Source organism: Gallus gallus, chromosome 1 (assembly GCF_016699485.2).
Source record: "Gallus gallus isolate bGalGal1 chromosome 1, bGalGal1.mat.broiler.GRCg7b, whole genome shotgun sequence".
NCBI lineage: Eukaryota > Metazoa > Chordata > Aves > Galliformes > Phasianidae > Gallus > Gallus gallus.
Genome location: NC_052532.1, coordinates 70,684,572 through 70,712,546, shown reverse-complemented (window position 1 = coordinate 70,712,546; position 27,975 = coordinate 70,684,572). Strand labels below are relative to the sequence as shown.

The 27,975-nt window shown below is 37.6% G+C and overlaps 1 protein-coding gene across 3 annotated transcripts in view; it reads right to left on the bottom strand.

Annotated features, from left to right (window-relative positions):
• ATXN10 (ataxin 10) overlaps positions 1 to 27,975 on the bottom strand; it is a 95,929-nt gene that overhangs the window by 34,036 nt on the left and 33,918 nt on the right. For 2 of the 3 annotated variants that reach the window (XM_416469.8, XM_015291006.4), the window contains exons 6-9: positions 18,717 to 18,797; positions 10,199 to 10,364; positions 5,538 to 5,646; positions 3,976 to 4,145 (exon numbers count right to left, since the gene is read on the bottom strand). In XM_416469.8, the coding sequence (XP_416469.2) occupies positions 3,976 to 4,145; positions 5,538 to 5,646; positions 10,199 to 10,364; positions 18,717 to 18,797 (526 nt within the window). The remainder of the gene's footprint in view (positions 1 to 3,975; positions 4,146 to 5,537; positions 5,647 to 10,198; positions 10,365 to 18,716; positions 18,798 to 27,975) is intronic. The other variant, XM_004938043.5, reaches the window with a different exon arrangement.

Below are 27,975 nucleotides of genomic sequence, written 5' to 3'. Positions count from 1 at the left end.
CAGGCTGAAGCCTTCAAGACGTAACAGTTCTACCGAATTGAAAGACATGCTGCCACAGGAGTCCTTTTGTACACATCTTATGCTGATGCACAAAACCACATTTATAAGCATATATTGTAACACACATGCCTTCATAAAAACACAGGGCATTTGACCACAAGATGCTGACAGATCTTCTCAAAGAGAGATTACACCAGCAAAGGCCAAGAAAACTCATTTGCGTCACAATTAAGCACTTTTAAGAACCACCTGTGATACATTCAAGGGCTTCCTGTAACCCACTCATTACACAGGTGGTGTAATGCTAGTTTATTTTAGTTTTACGGAGACAACTGCCACACAGTGCACATTCGAAGTAAGTATTACATGAGGCCATTCTATGAACAAAGACATTTAAAAAGTCTGTAACATCATGAAACATTTTCTAATGAACAGTGAGTTTAATTTGTGCCTGCCATGTGCTTTAGGAATACTACTGAACCTACTAGAGTTGCAGAATCTTCCGACCATTCTTTCATATGAAGGTCAATACCTTCTTTTTAAGATTTCAGTTTGCGTAAGCTGCTCCTCCTGAACAGACACATTAGATATCAATGCTATGTATGCAGTTTCAACACTTAGAATAGTGTTTATTCTAACTGTTTGAAAAAGTAACAAGCAGCAATAAACTATCAATAATGACAATCAGCTGAAGACAGTAAAGGCAACACAATAATATTACAACACCAAACCCAAATTTTGTTCTTGCTAAATTAGCCTTAACCTTGAATTCAGAATTTTTTTTCGTCAAGATCCCACTCAAAAGGCAACATTATACAGTGATCTCAGCATGCTGATGTTCCAACAGCATGCTGCTCCCTCCATGCAATGTCTCATGCATAGTTTATTTCAGACAACTCTGCATCTTTCAAGGATGGTCTTCACAGGACAGAACCTCCAGATGATGCAGATTTCCTTGTTTGATCTCAGATGCAGTAGTGAACAAAAACGAATCATGATTGAAGACTTGTAATCATGTAATTAAACTCTGTCAAATCTTCTCTTCCTTTCATTTCATATTTACTAACTCCAGTAAGGTCATACGATTAAGGTCAACAGAATTCCTCTCTTTATAGAAAAGTCAAATGAAACAAGAAGGAACAAGGTCTATATTGTCCTGTGGATTATTTGAGTATTGATGACACTGTTAACTTAATCTAAGTATTTTAGTTTTAGGGAAAGATAAGAAGGTTGTGCAGAGCATTGTCAAAATGAGGCAGAAAATCAGTCATCTGACCTTCTAGCAGATTCTCCTGTAAACAGACATGGAAACATGGGCGCAAGTTAAATGCAATGACCTGTCTTGTATTTGTTTTATTTCTACAACTAAAGCTGTAGTATAGATGATGAATTTCATTCATCAGCCAACATCCAAATTCCACTCCTTACTCAGTCTGAGAATCCACCTTCTTTCTTTCAGTACATTTAATAAAATTTGTATTTGTGAAGAAAGCACAAAATTCAAGCTACAGGACTGCCTTGCATGTACAGCAACAACTCGTGTCAGCTTCTCCTCCTACAGTGAGGATAAGCACAGGAAAACTGCACAACCAACGCAGGATTCTGGCAAGTTCACATGCAACTAGTTCAACAACTGGTATCTACACAACAGCAGTTCTCTTTGCTCTCTTCATGCAAAAGTGTATGCAGTTCAGGAACGACTGATAAAAAAGGTAATAATCATAAAATTATCAGTTATTGCTACTGGTTGCTTATTCTTAAGTATGACAAAATTCAGCAAAAAACATGTAATAACAATCCTTGTTTATACAAGGCACATTACAGAAGCCAGAACATACTGCTGCCAGCACGTACACAACTTTTTAAAGTCCAAAACGATCACTTTATCAAACATTCTTCTTATAAATACCAACCCATTCAGCATATCAAAACATGTAATTCAGCAGTAAGCCTGGCAAGACCTATTTTAATAAATGCATCTCAGTTAACAGCTTAAATGTCTGTCTGCTCCCTTGTATCTTCAGAACTGTAAATATAGTGAAAAAGAATAGTGTAAATAAAACTATGAGGAAGTTAAGTTGGAACAAATGCATTCCTAAACTAACAAAGTAGGAGGCAAAGAATGCTTTCTAAAAACAATGAATGCTTTTAAACAAAATGAAGTAGTAAAGCACTGGTAAGATTATTATTTTTTTTTATTACAAGACTTTTCACTACTTCCTACAACACCAGTATGTAAAGCCCCTACAACTGTTGCTCTTATAGCAGGGGATGTCATAAGTAGAGATAGAGAAGTAACCTCCATAGAAGCATCATCCTTCCACTACTGGCTTTCTCTGTTGCTTTACTTCTGTCACTAGTGCTCCCCATGGTAGGACTGTACTACCACACATTAGGACACATCATTTATCATTGTTACTGGGAAATGAGGCCTACTGGAACTGAAAGTTACAAAGAAATATTAGAAAAATTAAGTATGAAAGCCTTGGCTTATTAATGAGTCAGGATACTAACAGTGCTGTTCAAGAGGTTTTGATATGGCATGTATAATCCTCTCATGTCATGCAACATGTGAAACTGACTGAAGAGAATGCAATTCCCAAGGTAAGCCAAAGTCAATCCAGAGGTTGGATGGTTACAGCCAGAGGGTTGTGGTCAACAGCTCTATATTCAGATGGAGGCCAGTCATAAGTGGTATCCCCCAGAAGTCTGTCTTGGGACCAGCGTTCTTCAACATCTTCATCAGTGACCTAGATAGTGGCATTGAGTGCATCCTCAGCAGGTTTGCAGACAACAAGCTGAGAGGTGCAGTTAATAAAACAGAAGGAAGGGATGCCATCCAGAGGGACCCAGACAAACTTGAAAAGTTTGCCTCATGTGAACCTAATGAGATTCAACAAGGCCTAATACAAGGTGCTGCACTTCAGTCAGAGCAATTCTAGACGGAAGTACAGACTGGAGGAAGAATTCATGAGAGCAGATCTGCAGGGAAAGACATGAAGGTTCTTGTGGGTGAAAAGCTTGACACGAGCCAACAGGGTGCTCTTGTAGCTTTGGAAGAACAACAGTATACTGGGCCGCATCAAAAGAGGGGTGGCCAACAGAGCAAAAGAGGTGACTGTCTCCCTCTGCTCTGCCCTCATGAGGTCTCATCTCGAGTACTGTGTGCTGGGGCCCCAGGCTTGAACAATAAAAATGTGGAGCTGTTGGAGCAGGTCCAAAGGAGACGCATGTAGATGATCAGAGGGCTAGAGCATCTCTCCTATGAAGACAGGATGAGGGAGCTGGGCATGTTCAGCCTGGAGAAGAGATGGCTCTAGGGAGACCTTATTGAAGCCTTTCAGTTCATAAAGGGAGCTACTAAACAGGAAGGAGATCAACTTTTTACATGGTCTAATAGTGATAGGACAAGAGGGAACAGTTTTATACTAAAAGAAGAGATGTAATTTAGATACAAGGAGAAAATTATTCTCTGATAAGGCACCAGAACAGGTTGCCTGGAGAAGTTCTATCTCACATCCTTCAATGTAATTCCACAAAATATTCCACATATCGCACTTGGAATTTTCCAGGTATTCCATAAAAACATATTCTATTTGCATAAACACCTATTACATCGTAAAGAGTCAGAGATGGAGCTGTACAAGAGCCAATAACAGAATTTGTAATCTTTTCAGAAATATTAAAATCTTTCATTCAATACATTAATATGAACGAGGAGAGGGATCACCATTACCCTTTTCCTCTGAGCAGAAATGATAACAGAATAGTGAACAGTCCTCTGGGGCATGTGGTTCTTCTTGTCTTCTGGGACAGGTACCTGGAACCGGAGCATTAACTCTAACTCCCAGTGCACTACATGATGTTACGATGTGGAATACCAATAACCAAAAGCCATAAAACCATGACAAAGTCATAGTTTGAGGTACACATCTGTTCATACGTGAGAGTTTTGCGAGAAGTAAGTATACTTACCTTGTCTTGGTTTTCCTTATTTTTGTAACACAAGTTTCCAATCAAACGAATGAGATGAGCTTTAAAACCCACAGCTGGATGTGAAATTTCTTCTTGCCATGTCATAGCATGTGTGGTTGTGAAAATATTTACAGCCTGTTTTCCAGCAAGATGAGTTAGTCTCAGCGTATCTACAGAAAACAAAAACACTGGAATTATTTTCAACACAAAAATTAGCATTACTTTGCACAGAGCTTTATTACCATTTTTAATTGTTGGGTTCAAGAAAGTCAATGAAATTTCATATTTTTAGGATTATATCAAAATAACTTCAAATGTTTTATAAATTTTTATTTCTCAGTTTGTGCAAGTGTAAACCATACAAGGCTGTTCTCAAGGCCAGAAGGTATTTCTGAATTTTTTTTTTTTTTTTTACACACTTACATAGTTCATGTATGAAGTCCAAAGGAGGCTAATTCTGACTATCTCTGCACTCTGAGTCACAACTTGTAGGCTACCGATACTTCTGGAATTGTAAACACAATCTGATTCTTGGTTTACAGCAGAAAATTTCAAGAAAAACTTGTTTTAGTTAATAATTCTTACATAAATATGTAGTAATTATGGAATTACTTTTATCTCTCTTCTTCAATCTGTTCCTAACACTATAATATGAGAAAGTATACCCTGCACATCTTGCACTCTGACATATCATTAGAAAACACTGACTGTCATAATTGTGCAAACTGGGATATACTAATTTATGTTATGGTAAGTGCTAGGTGCCCCTGTAATCAAATACAGAGGTTGTTTTCTTAATTTATCCTAAACCCTAGTATATCACAAAATATTCATAACTAACATGTGTTTCATTCATTTTTAGTATTACATACATTTTAGTATTACATTTCTTTTTCCTTTAGTATAACATATTTCTCTTTAACATCCATCAAATTTTCACAGGTTACTCAGGACATGGTACCATGTATCAATCTGAGAGAGTGCTACAGTTTACGAAGGTCATGTCAGTTATGTCATCCTCCTTCCTCTCTGAGTATATAGGGTCTCTATGGACCATCTTGGCTTCATTTCATTTGTGAGCAACTCTCAGTTTGTTGTTTCTTAGCAGAGGAAAGCTTCTTTCAAACTAAACTTCCAAAGTCACAGAATTTGGCTAAAACTTCAACTGTACTTAGTTTCAGGAATTCAGGAAAAAGAAGGAAACCAGGCTTGGAGAATTATCTTTTCCACTTTTTGAGATCCTTCTTCACATATCTGGTCCATGGAAGAACAGTGGAAGCAATTCTTTTTGCAAAACTTTTACTGCATAAATAGTGCAGGGCTGAGAGTTGAATAAAGGCTCTGTTGGGTAATAGGAGCCAACAGAGCAAGCTGAGCAGCAAAAAAATTCCAAGAACAAATCAAATATTTGAAAATGTACATTAATTCAATCTCCTATTTATTTATTTTTTTAAAAGGTCAAAATCAAGACTGCCACCAGTTGTGAAGAACATGTTTTCATTCACTGCGCAACATGATTTGGAGCAAGCCAACAGCTAATAAACTCTGTGGCTTTCACCTACCTATGGCTGTCTGAAGCAAATCAGGCAAAGTCTGCAGATATTCCAGTTGTCCATTGTTTGATGTCATTTCACAAAGAATGTCAAGAAGCCGAATTGTAACCAGGGCTTCCTATAAATGAAAGCTACAATTCTGAAAATGCTTTATGAACAATATCGTAAGAATATAAAAGTTTGACGATCTGTCAGAGAACAGAAACTCTTAGAACATCAGTTTCTTTTTGCCTTCTTCTTTCGTCTTCTTGATAGCCACTAAAAATCTGTGTAAAGAGAGGGATATTTCTACAACAGAGTATTGCAATGAAATAATTTATTTTCTACAGTCTAAGTGTTATACACGCCCTGAAAAATCATGGGGAAAACAAAACAGAGGCATAACAGATGTTTTTAACAAAAACACAGTAGCTTCCACAAGCAGAAAAGCAGAAAATTACTAGCTGAGAAAATTATTTCTGTATAAATGTTTTCTTTGACTTTATTCAGTAGGACCGTCCCACTTTAAAGACACAAACACCGCCTGCAAGACACCAATTTGTTATCCGCAGGAATTCTGTAAAGTTCTGTGGTCAAATGAACTTTGGCTGCGAGAATTTACATTATTCTTGGGTAAATAGGATTCGGATCACAGATGCAGCATTTTGGTTAGGTATGAGACACAATCTTATTTGTGTATTATTTATTCAACTAGAGAACTATATTTTCTCACAGGCTATGTTGACGCGTGCTTAGAATGACAATCCACTACCATAGGAGTGCGCAGTAAAATTTTGAACACACATATTACTCAAGAACCATATTGTGACTGCAAGAACGTGCCACACAAGGTGTGGTATGTAAACTGAAAGTAGCCCTAAAAAGACTCATACACAGACCACATTAACTATTTCTGTCTTGTTTTCTTCACATCCAGGAAAATAATACGTTTACATACAAATAGCATTATATTTTGGAATCCATATAAACAATATAGGACAATTTAAATAATCAGCAATGGTGTTTAATGTTAAGGACTAAGAATATATATAATCTTTATTTCTTCCAACAACTTTTGACAACAGAAATGGGTATAGAGGCCAGATGCTAAAATTGTATTTCAACTTTCTTCTTCACGTAAGTGTACAACTCAACTTGCCCTGAATTAATTCAATAAAGTGCTTTCAGTAGTACAGAAACAGTCTTTGAATAAATTGGTCATTGTACTAGAATAAAATTAGCATACCTCAATTGTATTTCAAAGAAAGCAGTAAGGTATTTGCATTTTTCATCTCATATTGCACTGTAACAAGACAGTAGCCTAACCAATATCCTCTTCAGCTCATACACTGACCTTTATGCAACAAAAATTTATCACAGAATCACAGATTGGTTTAAGTTGGCAGGGTCTTCTGGGTCCACCTGCCCCAGAAAGGACATCCTGTATCGGGTACCCAGGATAAAGTCTGTGCAGCCTCTCAGTACCTCCAAAGAGGTAAACTCTACAATTTCTGGGCACAGAGTTACACTTTACAGCAAGACTGAGCTACCTGCTTGCTTTACAACTGTAAAGCAAACAAGTGTCAACTGCAGCCATGAATAACTCCGGGAAGATACAGCAGCCCTTGCTGCCTATGCGTACCCCACTTTCTGCCCACTTATGTGATAAAGCTCTGCAGTAGCTAATGCTGGGAAAAGTCACACCTTATTTCTCATTCTTACGCTTTTGAACTTTTCATTACCATGACCCTATTCCTCTTTTCAAAACAAACCCAAATAAAATAAAATAAAAAAAAAAAAAGAAAAAAAGAAAAAAAAAAAGAAAAAAGGAGAATAAAAGAAAACAGAAGAGAAAAGAAGAAAACACCTTTGTTCACTGCTCTCTCTATACTTTTCCGCACTACGTTCTCTTCCTTCCTCTTATCCCACCACCTGGCTCAGGTCAACCACTATTCCACTTGGATTTGAAAAGAGAAACAGATTGCTTAGAAAACGCAAATGAAGTCACAAATTCTTATCTTCTTATGAAGCTTGAATACACATACATTTTTGTACATGTACACATACATATTTTTTCAAACTCGTGTTTTTTTTTTCCTCTTCAGCTTTCTCTATGGCTGCACAAAAGAAAGGCAGTAAGGTAGGATATTTCCTTAGCAACTCAGAGACAAGAAGCTATTCAGACTGCAAAATATTTTGAGAACTGACAGCCTTCATAATTTGGATATAACCTGAGAAGTAAGCAAGGAAATTACTGAAAAGTTTTTTGAATGTGTTTTCAGAGAGACCCAGAAAAATGTTCTTTATAAAGAGATGAAATAACTCAAAATCTAGGGAAGTGTTTTATTTTTCAAGTATAGCTGAAAAGTAGAGAGAACAAATTGATGTTGAAGTCAGGCTTGCAATGGAAAGGCTATTTTAAATATTGGTTTAAACACTGCAGAAACATGGAATTAACTTTGTATTGATTTGAGACAGAAGGTTCAAGACCTAACACTCCGTATGGAAAAAAAGCAGCATCTACATATAATAAATTAAGCAGTGGACCTGATCCCTGAGACAACACTCTGGGAGTTGGGCCAGGTCAAGGACTATTTCCAGAAGGCAGTTTTCAAATGCGGCCTCCTAGCCGTGGAGGCCGTGTCAGCTTCCTAGTGCAGGCATCGCCTGACAAAGGAACTTAGCCTCAGGGCCAAACGGAAGTCCAGGCAGAGTTTAGTTTAATATCACAGATGCTGAATAAAGCATTTTAAATGACAGAGACTGTACACAATTGCTCTTTTTTTTTTTTCCTCCAGTTAAGTACAATTCTTAGGCAAAACGTAAAATATGTGTGAAAAGGATAAAAAGTCAGTGTCAACTGGACAATTATATATTGAGAATATTACTATTCTCAATACTGCTACCCCAAAAGATTCAAGCTGGACAGAGGCCTCCTTCTGCTAGGTGCAAACAAATGTTTTTTTCCCAAGAACTGAAACCACCGATTACTTAGAAAGGAACCATACAGGGTTAAAAAGAAAAAAATGAAGAATAAAAAAAGATGGAACTGTCTCAGCGTATTTCCTTACTGTCAAGCTGATACCTTTTCCAGAAGTAGTCAGTTAAGTTTGGAAATGCAACTCAGACTGTGCAGTCAGTAGTGTTTCAGGGGAAGCACAAGAAGTGAAAACCTCTCCTTTGAAAACAAGGAAAGGATTTCACTGTTTTTTTGTTCTCTTACGCACCCAGCTATCACCTCCTTCTAAGGTGATTTTAGTTGTATTTTCATAGCACTTCTCAACATACATGTAAAATACTAGTAAAATTTAAACTAGAAAAAGATAGTAAGTAAGGAAGTGCAACACATTGTGTAAAAGCATATAAAAATCACTACTTTCCACTTATATTACAATTATGACAGCTGTTCAGTCATATTGCTACAAAATAAAACAATTACAGCTTAATTTTGCTTAACCATAAAATACTTTCAAGTACACACAAATTACTACAGTGGTCCTCTGTCAAGACAGAAGCTAGTTTTGACTTCTTTTTAAATATAGCTTTTAATTATTAAGAAAATCTGTTAATTACACTTCTGAAACTAAGTATAATTAATCAGTATTTGACTAAGGTATATTTCTTAGGCTTTGAGTATTCTGTCTCGTTGTCTTAAAAGAACAACTCCTCTTCAGTTGAGCTGAAAAATGAAAAACTCCATAAAGACATCAAGAATTGAGACCAACATTACTGTAATTACCTGCTTAAAATCCAATCACCTGTAGCACAACACAAAAAAGCTCACTGCAAAATATGGTGTTAACTGTTCTGCGCTCCCAAACACATGGTTAGGTCTTTGAGAAGCTTGTTGAAAGTAAAAGGAAAAACTGGACGCCAAATAATTTGAAAAGACCTCTACCCCTAGATAGTCTAAACCTCCTTAGTGTACGATACAGTGTGGCAAGTTGCCAGCAAGTCTTGGATACCCCATAAGAAGGAAATAAAATAAGACAATCCAGAACTCAGCTCTGTATCTGAGGCTCCCAAAGTGCAACCCACAAGCCACTTGTGACCCATAAAATCTTTCCTGTTTAGCTTGCAAAGGGAATTTGTTGTGGCCATCCTCAACAGAAACACTTCATTAAGTCTGAAGCAATAATAAATTTCTTCCAACTCAACTGGAGTTGAGGCAAGTGTCTGAGGGCTCAGGAGACAGGAGCTATTTGCCACTAAGAATCCAGTAAGCTCTGCAACTTCAAACTGAGGACTCAAGCTAACCCCAGAAGTGACACCTTGTGAGAATCATGAAGGTCCACCAAAGAGCCCCAGATCACATAGAAAAAGGGAAGAGTCAGAATTAAAGCCCTCCCTTTCATGGTGGGTCATGAAACATTTCAGACAGCAACCTTGCATAGAGCTGATCACATGTGCATTCCATGAAGAGAACTTATGTTCCGGGTCCTGAACAGTCAGGGAACATCTACCCAACAAGCAGCCAAATGCATTTCCAAAAAAATTAGTGCTGGGGAGCTTACTGACATATTAAATATTAATTGAAATGGCCATCAATTATTGTACAAAAACAAAGACTGCCCTTACTCTGAACCCTATTACTGCTTTCCTCATACAAAGGAAGCTTGGGAATGAAGTCAAATAGTAATTCACCATTTCACATTCTAACACTGCAACATGTTTGTTTTAATTAGCCATACCTCATCTTCTGCATCTGCTGCAGAAGTTAGCTTGAGCACAGCTTCACATTTCTCTTGGAAACAGCCTGCAAGGAAATCAGCATGTCTCATGAACACATTCATTTCTTCACTGGTAACTGAGTTCTTCTCACTCACTTTTGCCATTATCAGCTCTAAAAAAGTAACCCTAGAATCAGAAGACACCTTGTTAATTATATTCACTAAGCATTATAGAACTATCAGTCAAATAAGTAAAGACTTTAACATGATATAAGCAATGAGCATGCTACTAACAGTGGATTTTTAAAAAACAAAGAACTCCAGCAAACAAAAAAAGTAGTATCTTCTATTTATTTCCATGGAAACTACAACTGACATAAAGAGAACAACGCTATTTGTTAGAGCTAATTTTCAGCTACAAAACACTTGTTTTCAACATAGTCACTGTCATTAACTATGCATTTTCACCAGCCATGAATAAGAAGTCTGCATGCTGCACTTCTAAAAAAAATCTGCACCAGCAGAGGTCATCTACTGCTTCACAGCTGCTGTGATGGCACTGTTGTTAGGAAAATGTTGTCCATGCAGCCCATTCCATTTTTCATTAGCCTGAATAGATGGAAATCAGCAGGTGCCAAATCCAGACTGTACAGCAAGTATGAAAGAAGAGTCCAGGCAAGATTGGCAACATGCTCCAAGGCCTTCAAAATGGTATCAAGCCTGGTGTTATCATATTGCAAAAGAAAGACTTTCTACTTCTCTGGTCTGACTCGGGAAGTTCAAGCCTTCAGCACAGTCAGCAATAATGGCCGATTGTTTGTCTAGATTCTAGTAGATTAAGAAGGATCACTCCTTTCCCATCCCCAAAAAAAATCACTTTATGCACTGAGGTCTACACTTTGAACTTATTCTTCTCAGGGGAATTCTCATGTCACCACTCCACAGACTGTCATTTGGACTCCAGCCTGTAGTGGTGACACCATTCTCATCACCAGTGAGGCTGCAATACAAGATATTGTCACCTTAAGCCTCATATTGTCTCAATAGGTCCTGGAAAACTTGCAGACAGTGTTCTTTCTGTCCCAGCATTTGTGGGACCCACCTTGCACAAACTTTGGAATATTCCAACTTTGCCATCACTGTCTCCAATGTACTGAAGCCAATATTCAACTTCATACACAGTTCCCTGTGATCAACTGATGGAGATGCTCTGCATTTTGTGGCGCGACAGTTGTGCACGGCCACGTGCATGGCTTGTACTTCACATGCTGTCATCATTGCTGGAACAGTACACCTACCATGTCACTGTGCTAACATCCACAATTAGGCCTCCCTAAAATTTCAGCAAGTGTTGATGAATGTCACTGGATGCAATTTTTTTTTCCACATGAATGAATTCACTGACACACCTTTGCTTCATATGCACTTCCATTTCAGAAGGCATTTTGTCAGACTGCCCCTCTGCTTTCATTTGTCCCATGGCAACAAAATTTAATGAAGTGTTGGTGGGAAGGTTCAACTTTACTGCTATTGTACCAACACTGACTCTGATATCATTGGCCAACATAATAAAATAGGAAGCATTACTTCTGGTGCAGCCCTTGTATATTTCAACACGAAGCAGCACAGACTCAGATGTAACACCATAATTCAATCTCTACTGCCATACCACCAATATTCACCTCTGACATCGTACACCAAAATAATAAAATGGAAAGCATTACTTTTGGAACAGACCTTGCATGTGCACTGGGCTCCTTTGTAACTGTCACTAGATGGATTACTGTAAATCCAAGGTAATTATTCATATATCCAGTGGGAGTAATTCAGCGTATTAAAGTGGATACATAACATAGCTGCTCTACAAAACGTACTCAGGTCATTTAATTTAACAATTCTAATATTGCTTTATTTCTGATGTCCCTTTACACTATCATGGCAAACATACTCTGAGGAAAGAGAACTTTAACATGGCAGAGGCTCTACCACAGCTTTGCTGTAGAACTCCAGCACTGAAGAGAGAGCATGGGCTAGTGGAGTTAACTGTATTCTCTCAATCTGAAAGAGGTCTATTTATTGAACAAAATCAACAGTAGGCTATTTTACGAGGATATTTGCAATTCAAATAGAAAAGCTAACATTTACATATGTAGAGCAATTCAGATGCTTTTTCTTTTCTTTCTTTCTTCTTCTTCTTCTTCTTTTTTTTAATTCACCAAGAGAATTGTCAGAAGAAGAAGAAAAATGTTTTCTTCTGTGGAAATAGCATGGTCACTGCTTTATTAACCTCACCCCTATTAATCAAGTAACAGTTACTTAGTTCTTACTAAACTTAACCCTAAATGTCATTAATATAGCTGCATCAAACAATTATCTGAATGACCACAAAATGCTTTTTCAATATGGTAGCACAGAAATGTACTCAACACATTTGCGAAACAGTGGACTTAAGTAAGAAGTTCATAAAACACTGGTCAACTCTCTCAGAGGCTTCACTTACAAACGTGATTGAACAACAACACAGAACAGTCATTATGTTTGTTCTACAGGTTAAAACTGGGTAACAACCTTTCTCATCTACAAACTACCATCAACCTTAGGCTTTCAGATTTGGCAATCTAGACTAACACCAGGTTAACTACATTGACATATCGCTCATCTCCAAGACACGGCTAGATTTTACTCATCTGTTTCTACAAGGTTTAGAGCATTTCAAGTGTATGTTGAGCTATGAAAAAAGGCTCCACACAGGATTCATTACAGGAATTATTCCAATAAAATACTACCCCCTATATAACACGATAACAGTCAGCTACTGTTGCACCAATAAACCAAATAACCATGTTTAAAACAGATAAACAATTCTTATGTAAAGAAGTTAGAGGGTCACCCTATATTTGCACGAACTGTATCGGCAATACAAAATTACTACCACTAAGAAAATATTCAGCACTACTCTTCCTCTTGGAATATAATCAGGTACCCTGTGAGGCAGCCATTATCCTTCTGGAGAGAAACAGCAGTGATATTTAAAAGAAATTACATGCAGAGAGTATATGAAGTTTTTCTGTTCACTTCAGATATTTATATGTCAAGGCTGTTATAATTGAGTTGTCTTCCAGGCAGTCATTCAGGACATGACCACCTCACCTCAGAATTTCAAGCAAGTCTGGCATTCAGCCGAAAGTTTCCTGAGAACACTTTTTTTCCTGATGCAAGTTCCCTCACATTCCTTTCTTCTATTGTTTCTTTCAAGTTTTCTTCTAAGATTCCCTAGAATTTTTCCAAGTTATTCTTCCCAAATAATACAATTTGCTCATTTCTTTTATGTGATCTCACAGTTGTTAAGCCATTCAGATGATAGCTAAATGCAAACAATTTACATCAAAGTGCTACAAAACATGACAAATGCTAGTACCAGTTTTAGCATGTCTCACTGTGAATTTTCATAACATTCAATATCTGAATACAAATTTATTGTGTCTCTTACATTTGGAAATGATCATGCCAGTAAGCGCTATGTTGTTTTTTTTTTGGCACCACTTAAGAAAACCCTTGTCAATCTCCTGTTTTTTTCCCCCATAACCAAATTTAATTAATTTCCTACTAAATCTAATCAAATTAGCAAGAACACAGAACAATTACTATCATATATTTGCAATCACCAATAAACATGCTATTGTATCTCAGAATCTGCAAATAAATTACAACCTTAATGTACAATTTATACCTGGAAAACCATTATTACAAAGTACAGTGATGTTCTGCTAAGTTCAACTAAAAACAGTAATATAAAATTTTATTAATTTTATTAACATTCAACAGTTTTTACAGCAAATGTGAATCATTTATACCTTCTAAAATGCCAATCAGAACATTCTTTCTATGACTGTGGGATATCTCTGCCCTGAAGTACTCCACTAACAACGACGACTCTGTAAGACAAATTAATCCCTTACTCAAAATACCTCAATTCACAGAATGGCCTGAGTTGAAAAGGAACATGAAGATCATCTAGTTTCAACCCCCCTGCTATGTGCTGGATCACCAACCATTAGACCAGGCTGCCCAGAGCCACATCCAGCCTGGCCTTGAATGCCTCCAGGGATGGGGCATCCACAACCTCCTTGGGCAACCTATTCCAGTGCATCAACACCCTCTGAGTGGAAAAACTTCCTCCTAATATCTAACCTAAACCTCCCCTGTCTTAGTTTAAAACCATTCCCCCTTGTCCTATCACTATCCACCCTTGTAAATAGCCATTCCCCCTCCTGTTTATATGCTCCCTTCAAGTACTGGAAGGCTGCAATGAGGTTTCCCTGGAGCCTTCTCTTCTCCAAGACAAACAAGCCTAGTTCCCTCAACCTTTCTTCATAGGAGAGGTGCACTAGCCCTCTCATCATCTTAGTGGCCCTCCTCTGGACTGCTCCAAGAGTTCCATGTCTTTCTTGTGCTGGGGCCCCAGGCCTGGATGCAGTACTCCAGATGGGACCTCACAAGAGCCAAGTAGAGGGGGACAATCACCCACCTCTCCCTACTGGCCACTCCTCTTTTGATGCAGCCCAGAACATATTTGGCCTTCTGGCCTGCAAGCGCACACTGCTGGCTCAAGTCCAGCTTCTTATCCACCAGGACCCCCAAGTCCTCCTCCAAGTCTGTACAAACACCTGCGATTGCCCCATCCCACGTGCAACACCTTGCACTTGGCCTTGTTGAACATTATTAGGTATTCATGGGCCCACTTCTCCAGCCTGTCCAGGTCCCTCTGGATGGCTTCCCTTCCCTCCAATGTATCGACTGCACCACTCAGCTTGGTGTCGTCTGCAGACTTTCTGAGGGTGCACACGATGCCACTGTCTGGGTCATTGATGAAGATGTTTTTTTTTTAATCTGAAATTCTTCTGATCTGAAAAAATACTTGTAAGCACCTTATGTAATTGTAACTGAGTGTAAACCAGTTAATTCAGGACAGACTATAATCCCACAATTAACTTCAGTAATTTTTTGTCTGTAAATCCGTAAACATTACCACAAATGAAAGCCTGCCACAAGATGGTCATCAGCAGTCCTGTAGCAAGAAGAGGTGCCAGTTACATTATTTGCGTGCTAATTTCATTGATGTTAATTTGTTCAATGGATACATCATCCTCTGAGAACACTAATCCAAACAAAATCTGCTAATAATTCAGAGTCCTAAAAAATCTTAAACATTTATTTTGCAGTTTTGTTGCTGTTGATTAATGCAAGAAACCTTCTTAAACATGACAACTTCTTAAAAATGACAATAGATGTATGCATTTTAAAGTTTTGCAATGTAATTAAGATTTTCAAAGCATTAACTTAAATTGTCCATGCTCATGCCTAACTTGAGTAAACTTTTTCTAAATATATCTGCCAAATACTTGCACACATGTGCAGGGAAATCTCAAACCTGGCAAAGAATTCAAGTATCTGTACAATCTTTTGGCTCAATACCACAGCCATATGTTTTTGCAGTAATCACTTGCAAAGAAATAGAAGGCACTGTCACATCATCGTATACTTTTCAGAGCAAGAGTATCATTAAAAGAGCTGATCATGTTTTCACAGTACTTATTCCATGCCATTTGCAAACTCAGGCACACAACATCAGACTGCTTAAATTTCTTTGGAAATGAAAAAGAAAATTGTTCAGAGTCAGGAATTTGTCTTTTAATGGGAAATTCAGATTCCAGAACCACTTCTACAACAAGAGCAGCTACTTATGGCACTCACCATAGCCACAATATCACAAATATACTAGATTTCAATTCCAGGAAATGCTTTGAATAGTGCAAATACTGCAAATAGTGCAAATATTGTGGTTATACAACTGTATATACTTGGTTATCTAAGGCAACTGCCAACTTTAAGAGTCGCTACTAACGTATGTACTCGCAGACTTTCTCAAAATAGTTAATTCTTTTTGGTAAATATATTTAAAGTAAGCGTATTTAATGTGCATGATGGAAAACTCTAACTGAGAGGTACCATTTATTCATGAGCTCAAGCTGCCTTCTCCAGACACCTCAATACCGCATCTGTCCTTTCTCCGTTTATTTGGCTCAGTCAGCCTTATTGGACACCAATGTGGCACTCTTGCGGTGGAGGCTCCTTGTCTCGTTTCGAAACAATGAATTCCCTATGCTTTGGTTTATACCATCACTTTTTTTCCCCTAGTGAATGACAGTCAAAATGTGTTTATCTGAACTGGATTTGTCTTCTCATATATCTCAAAAGAATGCATTTTTAAATACACTAGAATGTTGCATAGAAAGATGCTACTGCAGTTTTTTTTTAACTGAGATATGAAAGGACTATTTCTACAAGATGTATTTCCATGCGTTTGACAGTAAATCAAGTGGCATCAAATTCACAACTGAACTATGATTTTCTTTTTGAAAAACATAATAAAGTTTATATGATTTGTAGCACTCTTGGAACTGATAACAAATTCAGTGAAAATCCATAAATCGACACAAACGTACTACCTATCAGTGTAGCTGATCATCGTCTGTAAAGTGCATGAAATGAACTCAGGAGAGACCTCTCTACAAACTGACTATGGCATTGAGTGCACCCTCAGAAAGTCTGCAGACGACACCAAGCTGAGTGGTGTAGTCGGTACATTGGAGGGAAGGGAAGCCATCCAGAGGGACCTGGACAGGCTGGAGAAGAAGGCCTATGAAAACCTAACAAGGTTCAACAAAGCCAAGTGCAAAGTGTTGCACGTGGGACGGGGCAATCCCAGGTGTTTATACAGACTGGGCAAAGAACCCCTTGAATGCAGCCGTGTAGAGAAGATCTTGGGGGTCCTGGTGGATAAGAAGCTGGACATGAGCCAGCAGTGTGCACTTGCAGCCTGGAAGGCCAAATGTGTTCTGAGCTGCATTAAAAGAGGTGTGACCAGCAGGGAGAGGGAGTTGATTTGTCCACCTCTACTTGGCTCTTGTGAGGTCCCATCTGGAGTACTGCATCCAGGCCTGGGGCCCCAGCACAAGAACAATGTGGAACTCTTGGAGCAGGTCCAGAGGAGGGCCACTAAGATGATGAGAGGGCTGGAGCACCTCTACTCTGAGGAAAGGTTGAGGGAACTAGGCTTGTTTATCTTGGAGAAGAGAAGGCTCCAGGGAAACCTCATTGCAGCCTTCCAGTACTTGAAGGGAAGGTATAAGCAGGAGGGGGAACAGCTGTTTACAGGGGTGGATAATGATAGGATAATGGGGAATGGTTTTAAGCTGAGACGGGAGGTTTAGGTTAAACATCAGGAGGAAGTTTTTCCACTCAGAGGGTGGTGACGCACTGAAACAGGTTGCCCAAGGAGGTTGTGGATGCCCCATCCCTGGAGGCATTCAAGGCCAGGCTGGATGTGGCTCTGGGCAGCCTGGTCTAATGGTTGGCAGTCCAGCACATAGCAGGGGGGTTGAAACTAGATGATCTTCACGGTCCTTTTCAATCCAGGCCGTTCTATAATTCCGTGATATGATTCTATGATTAGACTTGCTGATGTAAAAGCAAATCAACAACGTAACCCAGTCTTGGCTGTCTTCAGGAGGATTACAAAAACAAACAAAATACTACTCAAAACACCCTGCAAAAGTATTAAATTGAGCTCATTTATTTAAAACAGCCTCTCCCACCAACTACTTGGTTAACGAACCTCTACCAGTAGGCACAGTAAATACACTTCATTTTTTGTTTCCAGTTGGTTAACTTGAAGAAAGGAGAAAAACAGTATATTCCTCATTACTCCCATCTCTCACCTGTATATCAGTGCTATTTACCCCAACTTATATTTCTTTTGTTCCTCTATCGTCTGTCTGTGAGATCATTTGTAATAATACTTCAGCTTTACTCAGACCAAAATTACAGAAAAAAAAACATAAGTCACAGGGATTTTTTTAAATGCGTTGTCTTTTCCCTGCAAGCTCCCTAGGCAAAAGGGGAAGAAAGTAGCTATTTTGAATACAGAAACATAGGATCACAAAATGTGAGAATATTTTAATAATATTACTATTTTCAGTACTGAAAATACTAAAAAGATTAAGTAATCACAAGCATTGGCACATCTACTTTTGTTTTTTTTATGTTCCACTAACCAGTATTAGGTATACTTCCAAGTTCAGTAAAGTCTTCCTTTTCATTTCTTATGATTACAATGGGTGCATGAACAGATGAAGACATCTGACATATAGCTGTAAAATGCTGCAGGGTGTGGTGCTCTTATGAAATCAAGGCACAGGCATGAAGTCTTGTGTTTTTTTTTTTGTTTTGTTTTGTTTCCTGAAGTATTTCTTTACCAAGTAATGGCGCCAACCTGGATTCTGCAACCCTACATAAATCACTGCCAGTTGTGGCTAAACTGTAATGTTAACCAACCAATTTAAAACCATTACTGACATAGAAACATGTATTTAGAGATTTTGTGCCAACTACGAAACCACACAGTTTTTCAATCATGTGAACAGGATACTCTATATGGAATGCTAAATACTAAAAGCCACATTGGTTTTGGGGTTACCTTTCTTGATTGCTCAGTTTGGCATAGAGGGCTTTTACCAACTCTGGACATTGCAGCAAATAGTCTGTAACAATTAAGAACCTAAAAAAAAAAAAAAAAGAAAAATATTTATTACTGGTTCAAAACAGCTTCTACATTATTCCAAATGGTGCTACTTAATTTTACTTGTAAAGAACCACGTGACATTCTTCTAATACTATTTCTCTAATTGTCTATTGTTCTTCCTACATTTTCCCATTTCCAAAAAAGCTTGGAAGAAAGCTAGTTAAAATTTTTTGCCAGTTACAGAAAAGGAATGCCACAATTCCAATAATAAAAGACTAATCCAATTTTTAGGTACCTCAGCAAAAAGCCAAAGTTTAGGCTTGAACGCTATTATGGTATTCATCACAACACTGATTTTAAGCCCATCAGTCATGAAAAGCGTCCAAATAAATTCTCAATAAAATAATAAAATCTAACAAAACATCCAAGTAAACAGAAACTGCGTTGTCAGATGCACAGCAGCAAAATACTTTTCTTAACTTGCTAAAAAAACACTTCCCTTCTTCAACACAAACTGAAGCCAATATCCAAATTCAACTCCTTCATCCTTAAGGGGATGAAATACGGTCTATCATTGTGCCAGCATTTACACTGATCACCTTCCGAAGTATCACTCACAACATTAGACCCTAGCCCTGTAATGTCAACCTAGTCATGAACTTTCAGCATCATTTAAAAAAATAACTTAAAAAAATCCTCAAATTATGACCCTAGATGTAGTGACAGTGTTATGCATAGGTATACAAATACTAAACTATGAATTTTTCAATCTGTGTTTATCTCTATAAAATATAAATTAGTCACTGAACAAATCACAGAACATCCTCCGCTCATGAAGCTACTGTGAAGAATAGGTATAGTATGATGAAAACCAAGCATTTTGAATATTCCATACACCTCCTGTCAACGTTCCACTCGCCAAATAGCCTTTTGCTTATCAATAATTCATTACATAGACAACAGAAAGATTACACAGAAAGCCTACTGATGTAACAAACTATTTTTAGGACACTCAATAACAACTTGGGGAATAAGAGAATAAGAAGTCCGGAAGTTTAATAGCTATTATTGTTTCCAATGCTAGATGTAGACTCAGTCAGCACCTGGTTGAGTTATTTTAATATGGAAATTTTAGAAGGATGAATGTATATATGTATTTGTATATACACATATATAGACATAGGGAAGCATCAACTGAAAACTGGCACTTCGAGCAGTGTAACATCGATCTAAGAGTTTCTCAACATCAATTTGAATGTATAGATGTCCCCACAATTACCAGCACAAATACGTACATTGTTCCAAAAGTAATGCCTTCTATTTATTCCCATGGAAGCTACAACAGATACGAAGAGCACAATAATATTACTTGATAAGGCAAATCCTTAGCTATAAAACACGATTTTTCAACATCTGCAGTTTTGTCTCCACCTGCAGTTTTTGCCAGCAATGAACAAGAGACTGCCTGCTGGGAGAGGATACCCACTATCACTGTCAACAGTGCTGGAACGCACAACCCACCATGTCACTGTGCTAACATACACAATTATGTCACCCTAAACTTTCAGCAAGCACTGATGAATGTCACTGGATGCAATTTTTTTCCACATGAATGAATTCACTGACACACCTTTGCTCCATATGCACTTCCATTTTAGACGTTATTTTGTCAGACTGCCCCTCTGCTGTCGTTTGTCACATGGCAACAAAATTTAATGAAGTGTTGGTGGGAAGGTTCAACTCTACTGCTATCGTACCAACACCTGACTCTGATATCATTGGCCAACAAAATAAAACAGGTAGCATTACTTCTGGTGCAGCCCTTGTATATTTCAACACGAAGCAGCACAGACTCAGATGTAACACCATTATTACATCAAACCATTGACACAGCAGCCGAGGAGAATACTTCCACAGTTCTTCAACCAACAATTCATGGCATAAGAGCTATCCACAGTTAAACCTTCAGGATGATAATGACTGCATTTCTTAAGAATGAGTATAAGCAAAGGTTTCCATCTGCAGTCATAAAAGGGACAAGCAAACATACAAACCCCAAAGCAATAACTACAGCTGTGAAAAACACAGTACTTTGTAGCTTCTTAATGTAAAAATTGCAATATTAACATGCTTCATTGTCAACTGAATTTAAAGAACAATATGAAGCTTGATTTTTCAATTTCCCAACTGGAACTATAAATTTATATTTTAATTTTCACAATCAATATTACTTCAGGGAAATCTTATTGGGTACTTGTCTTGAAGTTAAAAACAACTCAATAATTATCAGAAAAAAATATATAATGCTAATAATTGCAATTCGGTGATTACTACTGCTAAATGGAAGATCCGTATTTCAGTCATTATTTGGTCTACACTCTTGTAGTTATTCACATGCATCTCTCACTAGAATTAGAGCTGGACTAGAATTCCACAGCCAGACAAGTCTGCAGTGTTTTAGAAGAAAGTTTTTGCTTATAAAGATGCATATACTTCTATATGTGCTTATTCATCTTTTAAATTCAATACAATATGTAAAGCCTCAGAAATTCCTTCCATATTTGATTTTCTCTTTTACCCTATCCACTTCCTACATTACTACATGAAAGAATACACCGCTAACACATTTTACAAGAGCATTACCAAGAGATGTCAACAAAAAATCAGTAGTGGAATAAAGCACTCCTTTCTAAATGCCATGTTCAGAAATTCTAGTGGTAGTTGAACAAGGGTGCAAAAAATTCAAGTTGCCATTTTCAGTCTTCAGCTCTCCTGTTTCTCATTTAGGTAAGGGAGAAGAGCAACAAAAGTAAGACAATCCAGAACCTTGAAATAAGAAAGACATTTGGTTTTGGGTTATTGACTTAACACGGCATTTCAGATGCCCAAAAAAGGCTTTGATATTAGATTTAAATCTCTTTGGAGACCAACACGAGAACCAGTGGGATAAACTCAGGACCACTGTAATATAGTGAAGGAATTGGTGAAAATTAAAGTTGTTATGCAAGCATAACAAAGTAACAAATGAACAGTGTTAAATATGCTAATGTTCTTGAATTTTAAAAATTGTTTGGCTAAAATCTTAAAACAAACAAACAAACAAACAAAACCAGGCACTTATAGTAGATAACTACAGGAGGAGATGCTCAAAGATTTAAAAATAGCAGAGTTTCACTGTTCCAAATGGAACTTGAGCATCAGACAAGACAAAATAGTATAAGCTACATTTGCACTCATTATATCCCAAATGATAGCTAAACCTTCTCTAATCAAAGCTGGGTGTAAGCAATCAACTTGATCATAAAATTTCATGCTCCATATTAAGTTGATTTGATTACATTACGAACTCTAGAGAATAGCATCCTTTGTCTCAGAAGATGAGGGGAAAAAATAAAAACATGTTAGCAGAAGGAGGAAAAACACATGAGAATTCTCTGTTTGATCAGCAAACTTCTCACTAAGAGACGACAAAAAATAAACAAACTAATGAGAATTGAAATGCATGCAAATCACTCTACTCAAACAACAGCATTAAAGCACTTCTGGCTCAAAAGGACAGTAAGGAAAAACATTTCTATATTTAAGGCTCAATCCCAAGTATAACAACAATGCTCTTCTCCTGAACAGAATAAAACACAACAGTGAATATCCTTCCATCTTCAAAAGCTATTACTTATAATGAATGAATCCTCCTTGCACAGGCCATGATATGGTCCACTAAGTCAACTCTCGGGCCTATAAGACCAACTTCAAACTACCTATAATATTTCTTAGATTTAGAATACACTCCTGTTCAGTTTGATAGCTACATCTGAAAGACACTGAAAGGAGATTTATTTTCACTTCTGGGGCAAACTTGGAATCAATTTTTTTTTCCTGAAGTGCTACCAAGCAAAAAATTACTTTCTACTCCTTTGTCTCCATAAAATACATAAGAAGAAAGAGGTGACAAAACAAACATGCGAACCTGAGCTTTGAGAGATGGGGAAATCTGTGCCAATATGCTGCTTCTGCAAATAGAAAGTAGAAGCTACTCAGATCTCTACAATTAAGGAAACTTTTCCAATTGTCAGTACTATTTAAAACCACAGTTGAACTTGGAACCTGCAACATAACTCGAACTTTCCTGGAATTAAAAATAAGAATTACCTTCTGAAGAGTAGAAGGGGGCAGTGAAACCCTAAACTGTCAGAGAAGAGACATTTGCCAGCCCCAGAAGGAAAAAAAAAAAAGTAACATTTTCTGGTTTCTGCACCACATGCATACCAATTAAGCAAGAAGCACTCTACTGAGGAGTTCCATCTTCGCCTTTAAATCTGTGCCCATGGGCAAGACTCCTTGCCACAGGAGCAACTAGTTTCTGTCCACACTTCTTTCCATAAGCCAGGACAAAATAACCAAAGGCAAAAAATGGGGAGGGGTAGCCCCATATCCTAATCTTTACAGTCATCACTGAGCTGTGGTTTGAAAAAGAAAAAGTAGATGTTCAGAAAATCTTATTTCCAATGCCAAGCAGCTGACCATACTTTTAACATCATTTTGCTGGAAGCCAAAAGGCATATTATGCCTTTTATTTAAAATGGAGGATTTCTGTTCCTTGCTTTTCAGGAATCAAAAATGCAACCTGTTTTTTCATAGTAGCAACACTGCCTGTTGCACACACTTGGAAAAAGTGATGACAAAGCTATACTCTCATCTCTAATGGAACCACCAAACTATTTCTAAAATAAACAGCTTTTAGACTACACATTGGTCTCGGTTAGGATAAATTATAACGTAGTTTTGTACTACTTTTTCCTAATTATTTTACAAAACACATATGTTTGCAGGTTCAATATTCTAAAATAGATTTCATGTGGCATTCTACGCTGGTTTCTCTTCTAAATACAGCAGCTTCTAAACTGTGCGACACACTTCACTGCTGCTGATTAATATGAACCCAAAAGGGAGTGGATGTGGACCTGTGGGAAAACACAGAAGAATGACTTTTTAAAGGCTCCACAATTTTCCAGAGCCTAGAGGCATAGGCTTCTGCATGTTTAAAACAAAAACTTTTTTGTAGAAAAAAATGGCAGTGCTGGGCAAGCCTTTTCATCATACTGCACGTGTAACACTGGATATTGCTTGTGCTTTCTTCTTCCCTTGGAACTGCTGCAGAGCAGCTTGTTACGGAGGATTCTTTAGATTTTGGTGGTAGTCACATGGGACTCGTGAGTGGGAAACGTTTCAGTTACTGAACAGGGTGTTCCAGCTTTGTTTCCTAAAGGATGGACCTCTCCAATTCCCAGATTGAACCCTTCGGCAGGCAACAGTTTCCAGAAGAAAGCAGCATTGTAAAAAGAACATTACCTTACAAACTAAGTATATTCACTTACATGCTTAAGGCATGGTCAAAACAAAGTACCAACTTTTCAGAAGTGCATTAGCATACCATTATGTAGGTACACTGGAAAGATGAGTATACACAGAAAATAAAGGATGGTCTCATAGGGCTTGCAAACTATGCTCATTTCTTTGAATGGAAATAAGTGGATTACAGGTTGGAAAAAGTAAAACCTAAACATGAATAATGCCGAAAGACAGATCACAGCTTGACAGATCTGTTGTGAGAAAAAGTAAAAGAGAACTAATACTAAAGGGAAAAAAAATCCTCACAAGAAGGTGTAAACAACAGAAAAGAGGTTTAAAGCCTTGCCACTTGCAAGAGGGAATGCTAATTCCACAACTGTGACCATGAACACAGCAAACTGGAAGTCAGAGATCACAACCAATGCCTCAAAGGGGAACCTACGTTAAAAGACAAATTCTCAGGACTAAAGGCAGGACAGGAACAGTAACTCACACGCCAAGCTGTAGCAGCTTAAAAGATTTTCCACCAGAGTCAGCAGGTATGTGTTCTTAGGCTAACAGCCTAGACAGTAAATGCACATTACAAAGGTCCCTGCATTTTCCAGAGAACAACTATACTGCAAAGAGCTGCTGAGTAGATAGGATCATTTAATTACTGTGGCATAAATCAAACCAAAGAAAAGAAACTTACTAACTTGTTTCTGCAGAGCCAGTCTTTGCAAAGACTTATGCTTTGAATCACATTCTTTAACATCATTCCCCTCCAAACATTCTGAATGCAGTGAGCTCTGGGCATTCTTTACAGGCCCAAATACAGATCCAAACATTCAGGACAAGACAGGTAAGTTTCAACAGCTTTCAGTCCGTAAAACTTCTAGTTTTGTCTTGTTCTAACATTTTAGCTAAAGGCTACAAAACAAAGGGGTATACATCCAGCCAGGCTACATTCTGAAGAATCTGTTAGAGATGCCTCTCTCAGATCATTGCTCCTGGGAGTCAGACCAGCAACAATCTCAGTATATTGCCTAGTATTCAAGATTACAGGGCTGCTGCCACGAAACAAGTTAAGAAGCTGTGTTGACTGAAAGTTTAGAGGCAGTTAAAAAAAATACAGAGCCTAATAAATGCTAATTAAAGCTATTCTGAAGTAACACTCTATATCCAATATTAAAGATGGCAAAGAAAGAAATGTTAAAAAAAATATATTGGAGCTGTTTAGAGGATCATGCTTCTAAAAGAGAAAGAAGGTATCAGTAAAATGTGTGAATTACATTTTGCAACTTAACAGATTTCAGAGATTGAGGCATTTCTGAAGCTTACAAGTAACCACAAGCTTAATGAAATGAACCTTCAGACCATCTGGTATGGATAAACAGGTATGATTCTACAAGGGCATTCCTTATAGAACCAACTTAGTTAATAAATTTATTAACTATTTCTTAGCTCAGAGTATGCTACAGAAAACACTATATAAAAAGAACGTCACTGAGAAAGGCAAATGTAGGTGAGTATCATTGATCTGTTACCTCCATTTCTTCCAAGTTCTGAGATTATTTCTGTTATGCTATCAGCCTACAAAAATCTTATATAAATGTATCAGTGCTTAATCTCAAAAGTCTCAATGTGCTGATCTTCAAAACAGACCTTTTGGGATTAAAAAAAAAATGCTTTTAAAAAATGTATAGCATGCTTTCCACCACTGAATAGATTCAGAAAATGCTAATCTGAGGTCTTCTCTCTCATAACCCACTCCACTCCCTTCAAGAAGCATAGCCACCAACATGCAATACTCCAGATGTTCCTTCTTTCCCAACAGAAGATCCTTGTTTTCTACTGAATAGCTTTTGATTCAGGTAGTAGGCAAAAGTAAAGGGGAACCCAGAAAACTATGCCCTGTCATCAGAGATTATTCCTTCACTCATTAATTGGAAAAGGAGTTTATTACAGTCAACACAGGAGTTGCAGGAGTTCTGCCACCAACAGCCACTTCTAGAAAAGAAAGCTCTCAAGAACTGCTTAGCATAATCTCAGATTTTCTCTGACAGAGACTTCTTCCTACAAAACTGTTGCAAGACTAGAGGCAGGACTGTCAGAAACCAAAGGTTGGAATGAGATTCCTCCCGAACAATCCCTGAGGAATTATCCAGCATGGAGATGGAAATCCAGACTCTAAACATGGCATCAAGAACTGAGCAGGAATTGTTAACTGAATAAGAAAAAGATTTTCAAGATGTGCTTCCCCTGCTGTGATGGGGCTAGAGTAGGAAACCCAACATGTGCTAGCAGAAAGGAGCAGTAAGGACCCCATGAGAGAGATCACAGTTCAGCCAATTGCCTTAAATCCAAATGTTTGTCCTGGCTGTCCTCTCTCTGTCCTAACAATTCATAGCAGCAACTGGAAAAATAACTTAAGCATCATGAGTATTTGCAGAATTCATTGGATACTAACTCTAGAAGAACATTAATTCATAAGCTTTAGTAAGTAATAAAATGAAATAGAATACAATCATGAATAAATGGTTTGCCTATAACCAAAACTCATCCAGTTATTCAAAGAAAGATTTTCAATATGCAAAAGCAACATTTCACAGCAAGAAAGCACAGCCAAGATGAATAAGCACATGTGGCATACACTTTTTATTCAGTGTAATAAGAAACCAGATGCTCAAACTGAGACACAAGAAGGTAGGCAGAAATTAAGTAATATTTTTAACTTTAAAAATAAGAACATTCTAAATTCAGTCACATGAGTCTGGCAGTGAGCATAACCTCTCGGAAGATGACTAGTTTATATTTTGGCTCAGCTATATAACACAAGAACAGCTGCTTCAAATAGGTTTCTGTGCACTGTGGTAGCTGTGGCATAAGGGACTCAAATCTTCACAACAAAGTACCAGCTTCGTTGCAAATACTGCAGCTATGCAAATTCATTTAAACATACCACTAGGATTGTACTTCAGTGAGAGGTAAAGTACAGCTCCAAAATTTTCAACGAAATGCTGACCAAGTATTTTTTCTATAGTACAGTCAGAGAGCCAAGACAAGAACCTTCAACTTTCCTCAGCCAAAGAACTCATAAATAACATCACTTCTACCAAAATAAGAAATCCTGCTTACTGTTCAGCTTTTTTCTTCAGAGCAGGGAACACGTTAAGAAGAAAATTCTGGACACTATCAAATCAAGTCTAAATAACAGCTCTAACAAAAGGGCACTTACACCTCAAAAGAATTCCAGCTTACGCATGACAGAGTGGAGCAGCATTTTACGCTAGTAAATAGAGAACATTGATTAGTCCACAACACTTTTTCTACGAAAAGCAGATTCAGTATAGTTGGAAATAGGTAGAACTTTCCCTAAGTTTGGAGAACTGGCAAAAAAACAGCTAGAGTTGGCAGGACGTGAGAAAGTCAGCAGAAGTGCTGGCTGGTGCACCTCCTCACGCTCAGCAACAGAAGCAAGAAAAAGAATGCAACAGAAAAGTTAACCTGATATCTTAGAATTATATCAACATATCCATTCGCATTTATTTCACAGGAGGAAAATAAGTAGTAAAAAATGAAACTGGCTTTCAGATCCACCTTAGGACTATCCTCAAGACAAATAATATTCTCATACTCTAGATAATAAAGACAAATTTTTAGGCAAGAAGGTTTGGCTGTATTGCATCAGGTGTAATAATGCTCTTATACTATGCGCTTCAGAGATTCAGAGGCAGGAACTAAAGAAAAATCTAAAATACAACCTGTTACCTTGTGAAAAAATATTCAGAATCATAAGATTAAGTCAATTCTGCAATTAAAGCTAAAATCAACTTGTTGTCTAAGAGAAACATTCTATGTTAATACTGCCAAAAAAAGCAAAACA